Source organism: Podarcis melisellensis, assembly GCF_964234715.1.
Source record: "Podarcis melisellensis genome assembly, chromosome: 1".
In the NCBI taxonomy this organism is placed as follows: domain Eukaryota; kingdom Metazoa; phylum Chordata; class Lepidosauria; order Squamata; family Lacertidae; genus Podarcis; species Podarcis melisellensis.
The window spans coordinates 112,317,404-112,339,603 of record NC_138528.1 but is presented as its reverse complement, the minus strand read 5'-3'; the positions used below and the strand labels follow the sequence as shown (position 1 = coordinate 112,339,603).

Sequence of the window (22,200 nt, the reverse complement as noted above, 5' to 3'; positions counted from 1 at the left end):
CAGAAGACAGGGAGAGTAGGAGGAGACTTGGCGTCAAAGAACTTCTTTGCTGGAAGAAGTTCAAGAAACGCCCACTGACGGATTCTGCCAGCGATTGAGACAGCCACGGGTGAAAGGCTGTCCAGACAGAAAGGGTTCAACCAGGCAACCTAGCCAGGAGTGGCGGCAACTTACGCACGAGCAACCCCTAGAACCATTACACTAACAAATAAATAAATAAGCTAAAGCGAATGTTGCAAGCCCTTTGATTTCAAAATGTCACACGCTTGCTCTTTATGTTATATGTCATGCCTGTGCTAATGACAGCAAAGCAGCATCAACAGCAATCTTCAGTAATATGCGTAATAATGTTTTAAATGTGTTGCACATGATAATTAGTTGCCTTGAGGTTAACTACTGAAGGGAAATGTTAATCAGATGTAAACTTATAATTGGCATTCATTTCATGTGCTTTTTGAAAGGAGGACTATTTGAGTAGGATCGATTGTTTGATCTGGGTTCTCTTACACAGAACCTTCACAGAAACTGAAGTCACCACGATGTGTGCGTGTGCGTGCATTACATGCATATTGACTGAAATTATTTGGTAGAGCACGCTGAAGCTGCAATCTTACATACAGTTTCAAGACACACTGAACACAATCTGACATTTACTTCTGATTTTATGCATAGGATCGCACTGCCCAGGTTGTATTTATATGAACAAAGAAAATAAGGTTATAATTCAACACAAAGAAAACAAATGATGTCTGTTGAAAAGGGATTGTAATTATCTCTGCCCCCTAATTCTAATTGTTTTGAGTTGTTCTAGTGAAATGTTTTAAGCCTCCTAAATAAACACAAAAAACTGTTCAAAAAACTGAGGACAAACCTAGAAGTCCTTAAAACAGAAGCACTGCCTTCAAATTTTAGCTCTGCCTAGAATCCATGTCTTCTAGCCAGGAGGCTCTGCTCCCTAATCCCAGATGTGTGATGCCTGCTTAGGTTATCCACTGGTGAGGGGAAAACTACTCCACAGACACTCACAGGCTCTCAAATGTCTCCAGCGTTTGTCCAGCCCTGCTCATATTAAGCCCAAGTCTGTATTATTATTATTTTCATCATCATCATTATTTCCATTATTGTTATTTTCATTATTATTTCCAAAGGTCAAGTAAAATACCAAAGGCATGGCAGCACACCAGCACATATGTGCATCTGTCCCCATTCAGAACAAATATTTGACGTACTAACAGCAAACTCATAAGAATCAGAGAATTGTAAAGTTGGAAGGGACCGCAAGGCTCCTCTAGTCCAACATGCGGTTCCCTATCCAATTGCAAACCATACCGGACCCTGCTTAGCTTTTACAAATGTGCTAGCAGTTTTACTGCTGCACCACTAGGGGTTGTTCCCTGGCCCAATGGTCTGCCCTTACGCAGCCAAAGGGATGCCACTCGGTGGAGAACAGAACACCAGGAGGGAGGGCAAATGTAACAAAGCGTTCTGGAAGAAGAAGAAAAAAAAGAAGAAGAAGAGGAAGGAAGAGGAAGAGGAGGAGGAGGAGGAGGAGGAGGAGGAGGAGTTTGGATTTGATATCCCACTTTATCACTGAAGGAGTCTCAAAGCTGCTAACATTCTTCTTTCCCTTCCTCCCCCACGACAAACACTCTGTGAGGTGAGTGAGGCTGAGAGACTTCAGAGAAGTGTGACTAGCCCAAGGTCACCCAGCAGCTGCATGTGGAGGAGCGGAGACACGAACCCAGTTCACCAGATTACGAGTCCACTGCTCTTAACCACTACACCACACTGGCTCTAGGTGTGGCTGGCCTAAAACGCAGAACAGGAACACAACCCACAACCACACAGTGGCGTCGCAACGGGAGGGTGGTGCCGTGTCTGGGAGGTGACAAGAAGGCACCCCATGGGGGCTCGCAGCGGTGTGAGCAGCCATTGCGCCGCCACAGCCGCATGTGGAGAATCCTCCGTTCACGGCTTAAGCTCCAAGCAGAGGATCCTGGCGCTGGCAGCAAACTGCTATGTGCATGTGCAGCGTCACACGCATGCGCTGTACATAACGCCACCGCACTTGCGCTGTACATAGATGTTTGCCACTGGCACTGCTTGAGCGCCATACAGACGGCAGTGGGATCCCTCCATCGCTGCTACAGCCGCATGTAGAGGAACCTCCATTTGCAGCTGCAGCCATGAGCAGAGGCTCCCGGCACCGTCCGTACGGCGCTGGAGTGCTGCCGCCGCCAAACCGCTATGTATAGCGCATGTGCGGTGTTGCTACATACGACGCATGCATCGTACATAGTGACGCTGCACGTGCGCCCTACGTAGCGACGCCCCACCCCGGGTGTCACGACGCCTTCGTTCGCCCCTGTAACCACATCCCCACCCAATGCTCACTAACCCACTTTTAGACAGTTTACTTTCCTTTGAGGTTAGTTAAAAAGGGATGTTAGCCGATAAGAGTTGTAGGCAGGAATGTGCATGTGCAATGTAAGGGACTAGCCTTCTTAGAGACATGCCAGACTTCTTCCCTGAAGCTATAGGTTCCCGTAAACAAAATATCCTTTCCTAACCTATGAGGGAAAGCATTTGGGCAGAATATTGCCTAATCACTCACTTAAAAGGGAAACCGGGCTGCTCCCACCTTCTAGTCTCACTCACCGAGGAATACACAAAGGCGGTAGGGAAACTGGCAAGCCCTTATTTTTAAAGTTCATAAAAGTATATTTTATCAATATTTAATACAGCAGAATAACATTAAACTTTCAAGTCTACCTGTATTTATGTTCTATCTGCTCTGCAATGATTCCCCTGCCCCTCACCAAACCAGTTTTGGCTACAGGCTCGTCGTATAGGATGAAAAATCAAGGGAAATGCACACTGCATTTGTCCGTCCCTGCTTATTAAACATGAAACGTTAACCTGCCGGTCGCCCATGCAATCTGATAAATCTAACAACTAGCAGATACTAGAAGGCATCGCATCAAGCAGTTGAATAAATTCAAAGATCCACTTCAGAGCGGTCAGATTCCCCCCCCCCCGCCCCCACATACTGGTATGATGAACATGTTAAAAAAAATTATTCCGAGCACATGGAAGCAGCAGTATGAAAGAAGACACACAGAGCTGATGATACTCACGTCAGAGTTAAAGCGAAGTTGACAGACATTACAAGAAATGACTTGTTTCTTCTTTGTGGGGAGCGACACACCAAATGTGTGGTTTATGACTGCTTTTTGCACCGGATCCATCTGAAGAGAGCAGATAAAAAATAAAATAAAATATCCAAGTTACAGTTTCACACGACATGCAGCAAAGAAAATGAAAAGCTGAAAATTAGACCCATTCCCGGAAAAAAAAAACCCTTGCTCTTAAGAGGAGCGAACAGGATTCCAAATCGAACAAAAACAAATGAACAATTAAGTGACTATGGGAAGCAGTTTGTAAAATGGACAAATATTGTAGAATGCCAAATGTGGACCACTGTAAAAGGGACTTCGGTTTCTTTGCTCTCTTGGAAAAGAGAAAATTAACACCACCTTTCAAGAGAGAGAAGGAAGAGGAGAATTTTTATGCTTAATACACGTAGGGCTTCTTTAGCTTGCATTTGTTGCCAAACCAGTCTTGCTAAACTGACCTGGAAGCCTGAAATTTAAGATGAGAACTGTCTGGCAAAAAAACCCCTGTGGAATGTGAAAGGCTGTTTTTCAAACTGAGGGGTGGGCGGGACCAATAAAAACAAAGGTGGGATTAATGTAAAAGACCACATAACCTTGAATGGTGGTAGTGAAGTCTATAAGCTAATTTGAGTTGTGTGAAACAGTTCTTTCTTTTTTCTGTCCTGAATCTAGTGCCAACCAATTTCAGTGGGTGAGCCTGAGTTTCATTTCACGAGAGAAAGAGAGAGACCTTTCTATCCATTCTCTCTAAACCAACCTTAATTTTATAAGCCATGGTAAGTCTTTTTTTTTTTCTTCCAAAGCTAAAAAAACTCTAAATGCTTTAATCTTTCCTTGGAGACAAATTGCTCCACTCTTGATCCTAGAGGAAATGCAAAAGTGTTCTCATTTTCTCTAGCACAAAAAATAAATTGGGAAACTCATCTATGGCAAGAGTGTTTGTTCAAAGCAGGCATCTTTAGACTTTTATCATACTAGGAAAAAATGACTCGTATTCCCCTATGTCCTCTATTAAAGAATCAACAAGTGATGCAATTCTAAAGATTATTCAGACAATGACTTTTAAGACTTGTTTTGCATTAGTGAGAGGTATAACATTGATAGTAATTCAACTATTTCAACTTTTAAATGAAAACTTTTCTGTTCCGCCAAGCCTATCTATGCAGGCAATTAATCTTTCCACCATGGTTAATTGATTTTCATCTTTCTTACATGATTTTTAATGCACGGTTTGTGGTTGTGGTTTGTAAATTGATATCTAGCTTACTTTCTCTGGCTGCAATCTATGGTCCATGGGAAGGCATTGGGATGTTTTGGGTCTTCTGGCAGCGGTTCTCAATCTGTGGGTCCCCAGATGTTGTAGGACTACAACTCCCATCATCCCTGAGCTCTGGCCTTGCTAGCTAGGGGTGATGGGAGTTGTAGTTCAACAACATCTGGGGACCCACAGGTTGAGAAAGGCTGGGTGGGGAGACAGCCAGCCCTTGGAGAGGGTGATCGGACTCCCCAAAAGGCCTATTTCTACTGCTGCAGAAACTTCCCCATCCCAAAGCCAATCTCTAAAACCTACACATTCCAACCCTGGAACTGGTGCAGGCATTTCCTTTCACTGGAAATGATGGATGGGGTGTTTTTTTTTGGAGGGCGGTAACAAACTGAAAAGGGCAAAAGTAAAGGAAAAGCTGTTTTGGCTTCACTTTTGCCATCCCAGTGCAAGCCTGGCATGGCACTGGAAAAGGCTGTTTACCCAACTCAGGTCTACCTCATTCCCTTCCCAATTGCTCTATTAATCACAATCACTGCATGTTCTTATGTTAGATTATACTTCCAAAAATCCATCTCACCATAAGACAACAGGAACTTTATTGGACCCTGAGCAGGCTTATTTTGGCTTCCGCCTCAACAAATGTAAAACTACCAACACAAGAATGAAAAGCAAAACTGAGCAAAGAAACACCATAAAACACTGGGCTGAAACACAAATTACACCAAAAACCCACTGTAGACAATTGGTTCCTTCCAAATGGCCATAATAAACCAATGGATTTATTAGGTACCATCAAAATAGTTGTCTTTCAGGGACAACTCCAAATTGTTGCTTACACAGCACTGTCTCCATATGATTAAAACCACTGGAATGCATTAAACCAGGTATGCCAGGAGGTTTTCTCAGGTGGTCTTTATCTCCAAATTTCCTGAGATCATTTAGATGCTTACAGCTCACCCTTCCTCTGAACTTTCCATAGTAATGGCCTGTCTTTCCTAATTGAACAGCTGTCTTTCTAAATAGCCACAGGTACTCATTGGCCTGAGACTAGCAGTCCCACGGTTCTCCATGGAAAACAGCAGATGTTCTGGTATTGCTCACAGGTACATTAAGTGAATCCCTTTCTAACACCCCGGTGGCAAATCTGAGGAGTGATATCTTAAACCAGGAATAAGGGGAATCTGAGACTCCAAAAATTAGCCATGCTGCCTGCAAGCTGATGGGAGTTTTGAGTTCAGGTCCCCCACTCTTACCTTAAACCAAACACATAACATATTTATTTAAATTTTATCCTGCCTTTCTCCCAGCAGAAATTAAAACAGATACAACTAAAACACACAATAAATATAAGTATTTTAAAAATAATAATCAAGTAAGTAACCCCACTAAAACTGTTTGAAAGCACAGACACACAAAACAATACTTAAAAGACTATTTCACAACGGCCAGTTAGCGGCCAAAAAAGTCTGTAAGAACAAAAAAGAATTTGCTGCTGGCAAAAAAGGAAAGCAAACAGAGGGCTAGCCTAGCATCCTGTGGAAGCCAGTTCTGCTATCTAGGAGCAGCCACTGAGAAGGCCCTCTTTTGTGTTCTTACCAGATGTGCCTCCAAACGTGGAGGGGCAGACAGAAATCCCTCCCCAAAAGATCTCAAAGCTCAGGCAGACTCATGTAGAGAGATATGGTCCTTCAGGTAGATATCAGAGAACACGGGCTATCGAAATAACCAGCCCCCATGGGGAAGTGGCTTTGTTTATGGGCTGCTTCACATGCTACATTTTTTCTCACACAGAAATGATCACTGTGGGTATGATGGAGCCAAAGTAAAGCATTAAAAAAATAATAATCTTAATGATTTTAATTGGGCAAGTTTAAGCACATACCTCACCCACATGGGTCAACTACTAGTGCTTAATTTTGACTGGATTCTGCCTTGTGCTAGGAAAACTGTGCACCTGAAGTGCAGCAGGAGAAGGTCCCCCCCCCATCTGCTTAAATCACACAAACCAGGCAATCAACGAAGCTGATGCAAATCGCTTCCATACACACTTGCACCAAACTAGAACACAGGCACATGAGGCTGTTTTGCATAACACCACGTGTTCAGCCAGTTTATGACTGAGACTAATTAGCTTCCAAATGGCAGATAAAAGGGGATTTCACAGCTAAAATGTGTTCATTCAGGACCATTTGGATTATTCTGTTTTGCTTTTGTTATGGGCTAAGCAATTCTATACCCATATTACCCCGGAACTGTAAATATGCTCCCATAACACTGGTGGAATGGCCACGGTATCGAATGCTCAGCTCTGTCAGAGTGATGTGGCTGGGATGGTAAACTGACACGGTGGCTACTTTTTTTTTTTAATTGTACAGTTCTTTTTAAATGGCTCTTCCCAGGTGCCACCCACATCCAGCCCACCATTATGCCCAATTTCAGCCATTATGCCAGCATATCTTCACTAGTGGAACACCTCTAGTAGCGGGGAGTTCCACCGGTGTATCCAAAGTGCTTTGCCAGCACACCTGTCACGGTAATGGTGTACCCTGTGCTCTGCTGGTGTAGCAAGGCATTGGCCAAATCACAAAGCCCCGCCGCCGGCGGACCCGCAAAACAGGATTACATATATTTTATTAAATATATTTTATTAACAACATGTAGTCAGGTAACAAGGGCTAAATCACTAATTGTAATAAAACTTCTTGCACATGGAATGAAACCCTTCCCGTTTCTATTCCAACCGCACGAGAACAGCTACACCTTCGAACAATTCGCCTGGAAATTTAATATTGCTCTTCAGAGCAACAGATTCTATTGAAGCCAGACGCTTACAAAATCACTGTACACATTAAATGCCCTAAGGCAAGTTATTAAATTTACACATGCAAATGCCCAAGACATTTCTTAACTAATAATATCCAATTCCTGCTCCAAGATGTACCACAGTATTATTTTCACCATTTGCTACTGCTTCTGTTAGCATGTAATATCGTTAAGTACACAGGTGATGCACACATCCTTCTGCACCTATGCAGCAAATTCTCTTATCGGCAGGTAGCTTTTTAAATGTACCGTGGTGTCTTTTAGGGTTTTTTTAAAATAAATAAATAAATAAATAAATAATCAGTCTGCTAATTACCACAGCTGTTAATCACAAAATACTGCAGTAATGCAAAGTACCTGAACCATCAGAAGTAGCTGGCACCAGTAAAGAGGAAAGGCAGAAAGAAACACTATCGTCTGTAGAGCTGTTTGAAGACCCAGCAGTGCTCCTCCAGAGATTTCCAGATAATAATCCGCAGCGGTAACACCAGGCAGTTGGTAGTTAAAATTAAAAAGGCAACACTACAATGCAACACAGGCTGTGATGAAAATCCTCGTCTCCAACAGCAAGCGGCAACCAGGAGAAACTCACACAAACAATACGGCTGGCAGAGTCTCCCGAGGCTAAGATCAGTACTCCTGTGGGAGCAAACTGATGTTCTTTCCCAAACTGGAGGACCGAATGCAGCCTGCTTCCAGAAAAAGAATTCAAGAAGGCTCAGCATTAACAATTAATACTCTTTAAATATGTCAGAAAGCAGGGTGGATTACAGCATGTTTGAATAGCAAAATAGTACCTGTCTGCCAGAAGGTTAGTGCTGTGTTTTTAAACCGATCTTGGATTGCTAAATAAAATTAAACATGCCATGATGAGTAACTGGCATAATTTGTTGGTGTTAGTTGCTGCTTGCTTCTCAGAGAAACTACCTAGCTTGTCAGGTGCTAATAACTGTGGTCTATTTAGCTGGAAAGAAACTGACAAGCGTTTAACCCAGTATTCGCTGTGTTTTGGAGAGATGCTAGCTATGGGCAAAACATACAACTAACATGGTTAGCGGTGCAGGCAAGTTCCAGGTGTATTCTCCATTTAATCTCTTTTGTAAACAGTTGCTTGAAACAGGCATAGGCAAACCTGTTGGACTGTATCAGTAGTACATCAAGAATCAGAAACAACTTGTTCTCTTCTGCACCATACAAAGGAAAATAATCCCTATTCATGTGAGTCACTTGCCCTGGTTAACATGGATTACTATGCAGTATTTCCCCACATTATATTTCCCCACCTTTTTTCTTCTTAAATTTGATGAGACACTAAAAGGTGAGTGGAAATGAATGATTTTTAAATATGAAAATGGAAATTAAAAAATGAATGTATAGATTTTTAGTGTTTTCTAAATTTCACATATAGTTTAATAATAAGAGTTTAAGATAAAGTTTGAATATAATGCAAACATTTAAAATGCAAGCTGTTGTTTAAATTCTCTTAAATCTGGATCTATGGCTTTGCCAGTTCTTTAAGGGAAAGAATGAACTGGGTGCCGTTTGAGATCAAGTGTTATAAATACTGCCCATGATTTGCCATATCGTGTAGTGTGTTTATGAACATGGATCTGATTCTACATAGACTACGATCGTTACAGATGTTGGGAACCACTTCTTTTCTCTATAAGACATCATTTTGTACTTTACCAGGATCTTTTCCAGCCTGTCTGGTTACCTCAGTTTAAATCTTATATTCTTAAAGCTTCAGAGCTCTGTAATTTGCTCAGTTCTCATGATATAAAGGTTTGTAGAAGCAACATAGACATACACTTCCCATCTTAGGGACAATTTCAATATGCCTAGTAACTACTACCCCTTCTTAGTTGGTTCCATAACACTCTGGGCGCATTCTTCAACTTAGAGGTCTTATTTAGTGTCCTTGGATGTACACACATAAAAAACAAATAAGTGTCATTTTATTTGTTTAAATTGTTTTTTCTCCTGATCCAATGGAAGGTAGTCATGCTTAACTCAATGGGACTTAAATTATTTCTGATGGGCAGATAAATCCAACCCTGTGATGGATGGGGGATGTTAGACTGCGCAGAGGTGTCCTTTTGTTCAGTTCTGCTGACTGTCAGCCTCTTGCCAGCTGCTGAAGTTGTGGGCAGGTGGCAAATTCTCTGTCAGTGGAAGGTCCCAAAATGAGGTACCATGAGAGCATGGAGGCAGCCTGTCCGAGTTGGCCCAGAATCTGCTGGATCCAGACCTGACCACTGCATCAACCTGCAGCTTATGAAGAGATTGGGCCCAATTGTTTTGTCCCCTCCTTCCACCTTCCACCATGACCATCATTGATTTGTGAAGAATTTAAGGGTGGCTGGATAAAGCCATAGAATAATGCTGTGCAAACAACAACAACATGGATTGCTTGAGCAAATGTTTGAAGCAGGGATGGGGAACCTCTGGCCCTCCAGATGTTGCTGGACCACAACTCCCATTACCCCTGACTATTAACCAAGCTGGCTGGAGCTGATGGGAGTTGTCAACAATATCTAGAGCATGCTTCCTCAACCTCAGCCCTCCAGATGTTTTTGGCCTACAACTCCTATGATCCCTAGCTAGCAGGACCAATGGTCAGGGATGATGGGAATTGTAGTCTCAGAACATCTGGAGGGCTGAGGTTGAGGAAGCCTGATCAAGAGCTCCCCCATGTGTGCTTTTGGGTTACAGTTCTAGGAATCTGAGTGCTCTTTTTGGTTGCAAATGATCATGTTTTTTATGCTTCTACCAAGAAATTATTGAGCGCTTCTGCCTAGGAAATAAGAAAAGTAGTAATGGGAAACTTGATTTATATCAGTTATTTAAATTAGTCTTTTCTCTTGGTGATTTAAATTGCCTGGATTTAAACTAATACCCTGGAACATATTCCAGCAATTCCACCTTCTTTCTCCTATAAATTCATCAACAGTACAGAGCCACTTCAAAGCCTGAAGTTATCTGTTCATCTTCACATGAGTACAGATATTAGTTTTGCATCCTCACACAAACAGGAACTCTCTTTCTTATTTTTAGTATTAATTTATTTCACAAACCTCTACATCAAAATACCTCTGTAAGACTTACAACTGCAGATATAGCATACAATTAACAAAAACATGCTATGTAATAGAAAACTACTTTATCACACACGCTTGAAGAACAGAACTGATCCTACTGAGACTCATGTCTATCTTCAACTTCAAGGATTTCATCACAACAACCTTTTCTTCCTCGTCTTCCCAGCCAGAAGTGACACAGGAGCCAACTTCTACTGAGCATCACTTCTGCTCAAGAGAGAGGCATCAGGTTGGGTCAACCTGTGCAAAACTGCATGGGACTGCATGGCATCTTAAGCAAAGCTTCCCTCTCTTGTCCAGGTGATTAGGGATGTCATCCAGAACTCAAATAGGGGCAAAAGTGAACACCCCTGCTCAGCGGCGGAAGAGCCACTCGGATGCCTAGGGTGGCGTGTCCAGGGGCGGGGCGCACTGCAGGGCCTCCAGAGTATTCACTCAGCCGCCCTACAGCTGGGGGGAGGCAGTGGGTCGACCGTTTGGGCAGCGCGAAGAGCCGCGGGGCTCAGGTGCGCTGCAGACCCCGTGTTGGGTGCTGCCCGGCATTTTGTCACCCCCCTCAGTGGTGACCCGGGGTGGACGGCATCCACTGCACGCCCTTCCTCTGCTTGGTTCCTCACACAATCTCTGCTCAACCTAACTTTCATGAACAAGCTACTGCTTCTGCAGCTTCATTCCATTATTAATAAATCAAATTAAGGATAACAGTGCTGTTTACAGTATGAAAACACAAAAATGCACAACGTAATAACAAACAAAAAAATACCGGTCCCTAGTTTAAAAGGCCATAGATTGTTTAACTGGCCAAAGGTCTGGGAGAAGAAGAGTGTTTTTGCCTGGTATCTAAATACAGTCAAACCTCACTCTGCGTCCGCCTCCGCTTCAGTGAACATCTGTGGCAAACCCGGAAGTACTGGAACGGGTTACTTCCGGGTTCGCCACTCGTGCATGCTAAATTGCACTGCGTGTGTGCGTAGACGCGGCACTTTGATGTGCGTCATTTTGGCTTGCAGATGGGCCTCCGAAACAGATCCCGTCTGCAAAATGACTGTATATGTAATGGAGGTGCCAGGTGAGCTGCCCTGGGGAGAGCATTCCACAAATGGGGAGTCACCACAGAAAAGGCCTGTTCTCATCAGTACTAAGTTACCAAATAGGCAGAGGTGCAGGTTAGTCTCATACAACCCACTGAATGGGTCAAATCCTCTATCTCTAAACAGTCCCAAATAGATACTTATTTTGAAATCTCAGGGCTTCTGTTGCTACTAGATTACTAAGGATCACAGCATCATCTGAATGCAACTGAGCATTTTTTAGCTCAAAAAGCAGAGTGCTCTAAAAGATATTGCTGGCAATCTCTATGTACCAAACTTTTAAAGAAGACTCTGTGTGTGTGTGATTTTAGGAACTCACTTCCTGAAATAATTTAAGATCGGTGTTTCAATAGCTCAGCTCAAAGGATTCAGGCTCCTACAGCAGCTGGTGGCTGATGGAAGATCACGATGATATAACTCACTTCAGGAGCTTTTTACTAGCTATAAGACTACCACACTACATTCTGCCCAGGAGTTCTGGAAACAACACACCTAAATAACCATTAAACTGTTTAGCTTAAGAGTGGAAACTTCTGATCTCCTCCTTGAGGCTGTGCTGGAGGAAGAGAGGGGAGGAGGGAGAACGCAAGCTCAAGGCTCACTGCTGTTAGTGAACATAACACTAAACAATAATGGTTAATAACTGAGAGACAGCAGCAGCTTCAGTTCTTCATTACACGAAGAAAAATGGATTGCTGTTACTGAGGAGTGTTGCTCCTAGTTATAGCTGAACTCGTGCACACTATGGTCAATATAAGTCATGGTTTGTTCAAATAGGTCAGGATCAAACCATGCTGGATTGTTAGCAAACCACACAGGGCTGGCCCAATACATTTTGGCACCTGAGGTGAACCACAAAATGGTGCCCCCCTCCTTGCCTGGGAAGAAGGGGTGAGTGAAGTTCTACATCAGGAACAGGGTGGAAATAAAGCTCTACATTGCTGCTCCTGTGGGTCTTGCCTCCTGAGGTATGTGCCTCATGGGTGGGCTGGCCCTGAAACAACAGTATAAACTAACCATGGTTCTCTCACTTCTGACATAACAAGAAACTATAGTTAGTTTTAAATGGGGAGCAGATTATGTCAGTATTCTCCTGATGGCCACACTGGAGGAGGAGAATGGAGTAATGAGTGAGCAAGTGTATAAATCTGCTGCTCAGGCACATAACGCTAAACCAGTGTTTCTCAAACTTGGGTCTCCAGCTGTTTGTGGACTGCAGTTCCCATCGTCCCTGACCACTGGTCCTGATAGCTAGGGATGATGGGAACTGTAGTCCAAAAAACAATTGGAGACCCAAGTTTGGGAAATCCTGCACTAAACTATAGTTTCACACTGTGTCTGAACTAGGCCTACGTAAAACTACAAAATAAACATAAAAACCAATCTTTATTTTAAATACTTTATCAAATATTCTGGTTGAACATGTGTGCTCTTGGAGTTGTATGGGGCACAAATTAACAACTTTATTTTTTTTTTAGTACGGTGAGTGTATACTATCACGTACCTATTTTCCTTTAGAGTTCTGGTGGTCCTGGACAATTATTTCCTGGGGGCTGAGGGATGATGAAAATCTATCTATGAAACAAGACCCCTTGTTTATGTTTCTTGGCTGCTTTTCTGGAAATTTAAAGGGCCCTAGGACAGATAAACTAGCTCTAAGCCACTGGGATCTTCCAACTATTTGCCTCCAACCTGCACAGTAAAGCAGGAGAATTCAACACAGCAACCTCTATTTTTAAAAAACCAAATGGGATTTCTTATAACTTTCATCACAAACACATTTTTTCAAAAAAGGAATTCAATGATTTAGGAGGGAAACTAACGCCTGCATTGCAGGTATCCGATACCATGAATTGCTGTGGTTCTGATTATCTCCACACAGCATCAGACAAGGAATTAGACAGAGAGAGAGAGAGCAAGTGAGCAGATAAATGCATTTTCTCCATATGCTATTTAGAACCTAGTAATTTACCTCTTTAAATCTGGGAATGAAAGATAGTCTCATCGGGCCTCACAACACTGAGGGCACTTTCACAAGGCTATTGGGGACTCAGTGCTCCCTATTCATGTAAGATTTTCAGGGCTGACCCACCCATGAGGCAAGGTGATCACCTCAGGCGGCAGGATATCCTGATGTCAATCTTTCTTCCTCACCCCTTCTTCCCTGGCGGAGAGGAAGCCCATTTTGGGGTTCACCCCAGGTGCTGAAATATCTTGGGCACCTGCACGACATCATCCTCAACAAAGTGTGGACCCATATTATTTTGCCATTTAATCTGGATTTACCAGTAATGCAGACAATCCAGCAAGTTAAAAGTAACAACCCAGAAATTGTAAATTTGCATTAAACTGTGTGTGTGTGTATGAGGTGAGATGGCATTTTATGACATCATGTAAAATCTTGTTTGCATGAGCTGCACGATATCCATGGTAAGCTGCCACGCCATGTGTCAGCACCCTAGTGCTTTCCCCCCCTTGAAAAATGGGTGCTGGTACTCACCATGACGTTGTTACAGTAAGTGCCACACTTTTTAACAACAAGAGGTGCCGGTACTGCATACCCCTGAGTACCCCCTGGAGGAAACAAAGCACTGAAGCACCCCATATCTATGGATTCAGTTCGAGAAACAACTGGAAGTATTTAAGGTTTTTTCTATCCCTTCTGCCTTTTGTCCATCTTTCAGTTTTATCCCACCATAGTTTATCCATAAACACGCCTGTAACCCACTTTATAGGAAAAAAAGACTAGCGTGCCACAGCTCTGTCTCTCACGAGCAGAGCAGAACAAGGAAATATGGATGCAGACTAGCAGAAACTTGTCTGAATGAGAGGAGTACCTGCAGTGTATAAGTTGCCAAGTGAGCAAATAATTATATTCTTCAACTGTGGTCTTTCAGAAAAGAAATTAGAATGTGCAACTACCCCCACCTCACTATCCTTTTCTCCTGCTGTGTCTAAAGCTCATCCCCTTTTGTCTGAAAGTGACAAACCCAGTTTGGGCAGTAACAAAAGAATGCAAATGGCGAGGCTGCCAGGTAAACATAAAGCTCATTCCTTCACAGCTATGGGATAACAGAGAGCACAAGGTGTTATTCATTCCTATGCAAATACACTATGTAGTGTGATGCCACCACTCTGATGCTCAGTGCAACCTGATTCCCTAATTCTGGATGAGCTTTCTTTCTTTCTTTCATCCATCATGTCTTTGCTCTGAAGATGTAAGAAGCTTCTTCTATGGAAGGAGCCATAGATCAGCAGTACAGCCCATTCTTTGCATATAGAAGGTCCCTGGTTCAGTTCCTGGTGTCCTTACTTTAAGAGGACCAGGTAGGAGATAGAATCATAGAACTATAGAGTTTGAAGGGACCAACTCCTAGTCCAACACCCTGTAGTAGTAGTAGTAGTAGTAATAATAATAATAATAATAATAATAATAATAATAATAATAATAATAATATGCTATTTATACCCCACCCATCTGGCTGAGTTTCCCCAGCCACTCTGGGCGGCTCCCAATCAAAAGTTAAAAACAGTACAGCATTAAATATTAAAAACTTCCCTAAACAGGGCTGCCTTCAGATGTCTTTTAAAGATAGGATAGCAGGAATATGCAGCTGCCCCATACAAGGATCGAACCTGCAACCTTGGTGTTATCAGCACTACACTCTAACCAACTAAGCTATCCAGCTGACTCCCACAAACACTCATACTGACCGTGGAATGACATAGCATCATTCTGAGGGCGGTCAATGGGAAGCAGCTGCCACTACAAACCATTTTTTAAGGGGTGGGGAGGGCCATTGCTCTGCCAAGTAAGTAAAGGTAAAGGGACCCCCGACCATTAGGTCCAGTCGTGGCCGACTCTGGGGTTGTGGCGCTCATCTTGCTTTATTGGCCGAGGGAGCAGGCATACAGCTTCCGGGTCATGTGGCCAGCAGGACCAAGCTGCTTCTGGCGAACCAGAGCAGTGCACGGAAACGCCGTTTACCTTCCCGCCGGAGCGGTACCTATTTATCTACTTGCAGTTTGACGTGCTTTTGAACTGCTAAGTTGGCAAGAGCAGGGACCGAGCAACGGGAGCTCACCCCGTTGCGGGGAGTCAAACCGCCGACCTTCTGATCAGCAAGTCCTAGGCTCTGTGGTTTAACCCACAGCGCCACCAAGTAAGTACAAGTAAGTACCCACCTGTAAAGATGGCATATCATTTCACTGTCTCTCCCCCGCCCCCAATCTCTGAAGTGGTTCTCCCAAATTTACCACCTGCAAGTGGGACCACCAATTTGGGAAGGCATTTTCGCTAAGTCCTATAGTTTATATCCATTTGAGTTGTAGAGAAAGTTCAGAAAATATGCAGGTAGTAGACATAAAAAGTCAGAAATCACAGATGGAATTGGATAGGATCTGCAGTGGCCTGAGGGTATAGCTTCCTTCCTTCCACACAAGGGCCAACACAATTTGGTGCCTAAGGCAGAAAATCCAAATGTCACTCTTGTGGGTGGTGAAATGTAATAATAAATAAAACAATTGGCAGTTTGTTGTCTATAATGACCTAACAGTAGGGCTGCCTCTGTCCTGATCTGCTTCCTTCTTACTCCTTGCCTAGCTCTGCTGCGAACCGAAGATAAAATTTGCGCCCTGGCTGGAGCTTCAAAATTAGTTAAAGAAATCACAGAATCAGTGACCCATATACTGATTACAGAAGACCTGCAATCAGATCTGTTCCCCCATTTGGTGGATCTAACATGGGTTTTTCAATAAAGTGTGAAGGGGGAACTTCATCCTGTTTTTATACTGCATATTGCAGACCAGGAATCTCGGATCGACGATGAAGACTGTTAAGCTAGAAAGCTGCAAGTGCCTGTTTTTCATGGCCTAACAGCTTATACTGCTAATTTTGCTCTGTCTCCCAAAATAAAATAGCTGGAGGGGAAAAGGCTGTAAAAAATCAAGATACAAAATATTAAGCATAAAGGTATCAAGACTCCAAAGTACAAAGTTGGCTCTGTCGAAAGCACGATGTGAATTAGTGCATCCTTCTGCTAAAAATCAATTATTAACATTTCACCAGCAAAATCCATTAACCAACATCTTTTTTAAAAACAAAAACAAAACCCATATGTTAAAAGTTAATTTTGGAGGAGGATCAATGACAGACAGCTCCTTGAAGACAAAGAAAACAGGCCTAAATCATAAACAGAGGAGATTAAAGACAAGGGGCTTTCAATCCATAAAGCTATAAATAAATAGTGTAGATCAGAGGAAGTAGGAAGATGGTTGTTTGCTGCACAATATAACATGGTGCCTGGTAACTGCTAACAGCTCGTTCTCAGAAACCTTTATGGTTTCATATATTTCATTTTATAAGTAGAGGTAATACTATTAAATCCAACTTTGTTGAGTTCTGCTCTTCAAAATTTGTACTTGTTCAGAAGCTTCCCTTGTAAATGTCTGCAAGTCCTTATTGTTGGTACCAAATCCTCATTCTAGAGGTGGGGAGCATTTAAAAAAGCATATAACTGGTGATGTGTGCACAATATTCACACAAGACACCATACAGAATTCTAAGTAGATGAAGAGCTAGAAGAAAATATACAGTGGTACCTCAGGTTAAGAACTTAATTCGTTCTGGAGGTCCGTTCTTAACCTGAAACTGTTCGTAACCTGAGGTACCACTTTAGCTAATGGGGCCTCCTGCTGCCGTTGTGCCACTGCTGCGCGATTTCTGTTCTCATCCTGAAGCAAAGTTCTTAACCCAAGGTACTATTTCTGGGTTAGCAGAGCCTGTAACCTGAAACGTCTGTAACCTGAGGCGTCTGTAACCCGAGGTACCACTGTAACTTGCAAAACCCATGTCTGTTAAATCATGAGGGTTTTGGGTGAGCACTGAGTGTACCATGAAAAGTATCTCCCTTTTCCAACAGGAGGCTGTTGTACTATGTGGTTGGCAGTCTCTCCTTCTCTTGAGCTGCTTCTGACATGGTTTAGAGGCAAAAGGTTCAAGAGGGAATTAGCCTGACTGCATTGTACCTGTGGCATCTACGGTATACAAAGTAGCTGGAACTTATTTCGTTCAGGAATTCTTTATCAGTAGGACTGTCATGGCCCCGAGGTTGGAGATGCACACCCCTTTGAAGAATGAGGCCAAGTATCAGGAGTGGAATCCGTTCCCAGGGAACAGAAGGACATGCATAAGAGGAGTCTGCTATGCCTAAGGAGGTCACACTGCCCTAGTGACTCCAGCTCAAAGCCCTCGTGGAACCTTCCCCAGCTCTGTGAGCCAAAAACTATGAAAGGAGGCTGGACTCCATTAAATGAAGAGACTTTGCTCACAGAAGGCAGAGTTGGCCTTCAGAGCCGCAGCACCTATCGAAACCTCCCTTTGAGGAAGACTTCTCAACATTTGAGCTCTTCTTTCATTGAGTCTCCAACCTGAGCCCAGCACACCAATTAAGCCTTGCCTCGCGCTATTTGCCCAAACCTGAACCTCAGTACTGCTGGGAACTGATGCTCGAAGCAGAACAGGTTTAGCATGAAGAGTGCAACTATATCAAATGCCAAGAAGATATTAAAGTAAATAAATAAATCAGGAATGGTACTGAAGGGACAGCTTCCTGAACATGCACTCCTAGAAACCAAGTGAGCTGCCTGACAATGAATTCTAAGCTCTTTGGTTGGGGTTTTGGATAGTGATGGAAGGAATTCCCCCAGTCGAGCCTGACAATTGGTTTTCAAAACCAATCTATTTACCCCAAAACTTAGTAAACAATTTGGCTTATTCCAAGCAAAGCTGGACCCTGTCAAACCTGTTGATGTCATCTGGTGTGAGATGGGTCTTGCCATTCCAACCTCACCTCCTCAGCAAGTCTCTGAAACTCCTCCTCCCCACCCAACTATTGGTCCTGCTCCTCTCACCCTGCTGCTTACCTGGCTTGTTGACACAGCAGTGGAGGAATTGAAACATCTCTCTGAGTACCACATCCTATTTTTTTGGTGTACTTTTGAAGCCTAGCTTGTACCCACAGTAGCGTGGCAAAGGAGAGAGAAACCTCCCTCTCTTTCCTTCATTATATCACTGCTGATGGAAAGGTGAATAAGTGCATGGGTACAGCTCTTCCCTCGCCGGTCCTGGAAGGATCCTTTTAAAAAGTCCCATATGCTCAGAGACTTTGTGCCTGTTCATCGGGGGATATAGGAAGCCCAGAGCACTTATTCTTTAGATGTCCCTTTTATGAAGAGGCACGTAGTGTGACCATTGATCCCCTGCTGGTGAGGCTCGCTGACCTCCCGGAAAAGCAAAAAATTGACCTTCTCCTGTTAGGCAAAGATCATAAGACGACCTGGATGGTCGCCAGATTCTGTGTACAGATCTGTAGACACAGACCATCCCCCAACCCAAACTAGTTCGTTAAGAAAATCCCCAAACTCAGTTCCATGGGTGACTCTGGGTCATCTCTCTGCGGTAGCTTTTCTTAAAGTTTTAAGTGTCTATACGCTTATCCCATTTATAAATTTTAAATTTATTGTTGTACATTGTTTTAAATGTTTGTTTACCTTCTGGAATTGTACCCCCAAGTGTGTTTTATAAGCTGGTATCCGACCGTAATAAATTATCTATCTATCTATCTATCTATCGATCTATCTAGTGTGTGGGTGAGAGAGATGACTTAAGTTCTTCTCCATCTCAGGTTAAAGTCCAAGCCAGATAAGATCTTTAGGGGCTGTAATGCTCATCTCAAAACTGAGCTACTATGAACCACCAGGATTCCAATGAAGGAGGTTCAAGGTTTGATGGCAATACTAGTTTCTATAATGTTATATATTTTGTACTTGTTTCATTAATATAATTTTATTGCTGATCTTATGCTGTTCACTGCCATTATGTATTTTTTCTTAGTGCTGGCAGTATATACATTTTTGCAAATAAACAAGCGAAAGCTTCTATTTGCCCATAGTTTTGCCTAGGGCCATGCACTGTGACTACTCCTATCAAGTAACTATCAAGGGCTCCTGACCAGTTTTTCAGCCTACAGCACTGCCACTTATAACATGACACTGCCCACGTGTGACAAAATCCAGCAATATATATATATATATATATATATATATATATATATATATATATATATATATATTTGATGTAGGAAAGAGAGGCAAAGCGACACCTCCCAGACTGCCACCCACATTTAAATAAATATGTGCCACATACTTATTATCAGATTCTCAGATTCGGCTGCTTTGAAATGAATACATTAATATTTAAAGGTATTACTTATTCTTGTTTTCAAGATTGCAAATGCTATTCTATCATCTTTCTCTAATACTTTGTACTGAAACACAAAGTCTGTCAGCAGAATTTATTTACAAGTAATAGGGGAAACTTCTGAGAGGGAGAGAGACAGAAAGAGGAAGAATGAAAAGCAACAGCTGGCATTGGTTCAACCCCCAGTGTCTGGCGGTGCTGATAATAGAGGTTCCTCCCCACCCTTGAAATTACAATTATTATATAATGCTTTGCGTATCTTGTAACTATTATGCATGAGCAAACTGTATGTACGCACTGGATGGCATGATCCACAAAATGACTTGAGTCACTCTTCTTTCTAATGCTATGAGCTTGTTATTTACACAATGAGTCCCTGCTGAATAACCTCAACAGGGCAATGCTGGCTTTGCAAACACGCAAGATATTGGTTTTAAATGGTATGCAATATAAGCTTATAGGAAAATTCTGTTGGAATCTATTTGGGAACTATTTTGAGAGCATCAAGAAAAGGAATTATAAAAATGAAGGTTAAGAGTGACATATGACTTTTTGAAGCTTAAGTCTCTCCCCCCCAAAAAAAAAATTAGCTAAGAAACCCCTCTACCTCTTTTTGGGGGTGGGTGGGTTATTCCATTTACTAAATTTTAGGGGGGAAGGGAGGTGCTATCCTTCGAAACCAGTACTGTACACTGTATACACAACCCACAACTTAATGCAGTGATTAAGCGGAGAGTCTTTTTCATCAGTTTGGCATCCTAATATTAAATTATTAAGGTCCAACCCACAGGCTAGGTACTTTACAGAGATTGGAAAGAGACGGTTCCCAACAGTCAGCGTAAGATGAAATACATGATAAATAAGGGGTCGGGAAATGCAAGGGGCAGAAGAAGCAAATCCTATGGGGGAAGGATGGCCTGAGCAAATGTAATATTTCAACACTTCATGGAGATGGATGAAACAATGCACACACTGTGGGGTGGGGAGGGCGGATTCAAAAGATGAGGTGCAGCAAAGGAAAAGGCACAAAGGCAGGAGATGAAAGCGGAAACTCCTGAACTTAAAATGAAGACTGGTGGTGAGCAAAGAGAATAAGGCGGCAGAGAAGGCAAAGGAGGAGGGGGAAAAAAACCAGTTCAGAAGGAATGGGAGAATGCAGGCACTTCAGGTTGAGTAACAGAAGCCTGAATGAAGCTCTATAGATAAACAAGCATGGCACGTTTTGTCAAGGGAAGAGAACTAGTGCACACTGAGGCCTGTGCAAGACCAGTGCAGTAATGATGTAAATATGTTTCATGACACTGCACTGGCAGCTCAAGCATTTAAATGCTTAATAATCCCATTGTGGTCCCAAAGAGCTCAGACAGCAAGGGGCCAAGGCAGGCTGGTTGCCGCTGTACCAGCAAGAGCTCCTAGCGAGCAACTTGCTCGGACAAAGGCTGGAGCTGAACCGAGGCCCTCGGGTTAGAATTGATTGATTGATTGAAAATGGGAGATATGTAGCCGCTCCAGCAACATATCTCTAATTCCTCGCATCCAGAAACGCAAGAAGGGCTTTCACTCTTGCTAGAAGCTCAGCCTTGCCCTCACCGGTTCTGGAAGGCTCCTTTAGAAGAGTCCTGTACACACAGAGATTTTGCGCCTGCCCATTAGGGGAAATAGGAAAGCCCCAAACATATATTTTTTAGATGTCCTTTTAATGTTGAGATTCGCAGAGACACCATTGATCCTTTGCTGAAGAGGTTCGCCGATCCTTCAAACAAGTCTAAACTTAATTTTCTCCTCTTAGGCAAAGATCACAAGACCACCTGACTGGTAGCCAGATTCTGCGCCCAGATTTGTAGGCACAGATCATCCTCTAGAATAAAATAGCTTACTAGGGAAATCCTGAAGTCGCCCTTTGGGGTGCCTCAGGGTCAATTTTTAGGGTAGCCCAAATCCCAGTTGTACGGGTGTATGTATATATCTCAGTTTTAACTCATGAGCTATTGCTGCAATCTGCTCTGATTGTATATTGTATCTTTATGAACACTGTTTTTATTGTGTTATGCGAGCGGGTCTTTGACCGTAATAAATTATCTATCTATTTATTTATTTTATATACAATCCTTCATCTGAGGATCATAGGTTTACAGTATAAAAATAACTGCTCATACTAACTTTGTTTTGGAGAGATCCTTTGTATTTGTGAACCCTCACAAATATTCCTGTTATATTCCTGTGTGTAAGGACTAACAGATGGACCACGGTGGCTAAGAGGATTACTCTGCAAGGCTGGAAAGACAAACATCAACTACCTAACACCCAATGAAGATCTCACTGCCCATCTTAAATTACATGGCTTGTAATTATATATTTCATTTGGAAATTTTGAACTGCTTATGCTAATTTGCACATTTACGTCAGAACTAAGAGAATATTCTTATTGTTAGTCTCAATACTGTTCTATTATTTATTATTATTATTTGCTTGCCTTTATCTT

The 22,200-nt window shown here is 42.7% G+C and overlaps 1 protein-coding gene and 1 long non-coding RNA gene across 11 annotated transcripts in view; one reads left to right on the top strand and one right to left on the bottom strand.

Moving 5' to 3' along the window:
- Nucleotides 1-22,200, bottom strand: part of ZNF385B (zinc finger protein 385B) — a 199,396-nt gene that overhangs the window by 47,582 nt on the left and 129,614 nt on the right. For 8 of the 10 annotated variants that reach the window (XM_081930107.1, XM_081930106.1, XM_081930108.1 and 5 more), the window contains one exon: nt 3,138-3,248. The exons of 1 other annotated variant lie outside the window; for it this stretch is intronic. In XM_081930107.1, the coding sequence (XP_081786233.1) occupies nt 3,138-3,248 (111 nt within the window). Of the gene's footprint in view, nt 1-3,137; nt 3,249-7,623; nt 7,642-22,200 lie in introns of those variants that run through there. One more of the 10 variants, XM_081930115.1, reaches the window with a different exon arrangement.
- Nucleotides 3,848-22,038, top strand: LOC309363819. Its single transcript, XR_014165601.1, has 3 exons — nt 3,848-3,952; nt 19,144-19,241; nt 21,948-22,038. It is a non-coding gene; the product is annotated as an uncharacterized lncRNA (long non-coding RNA).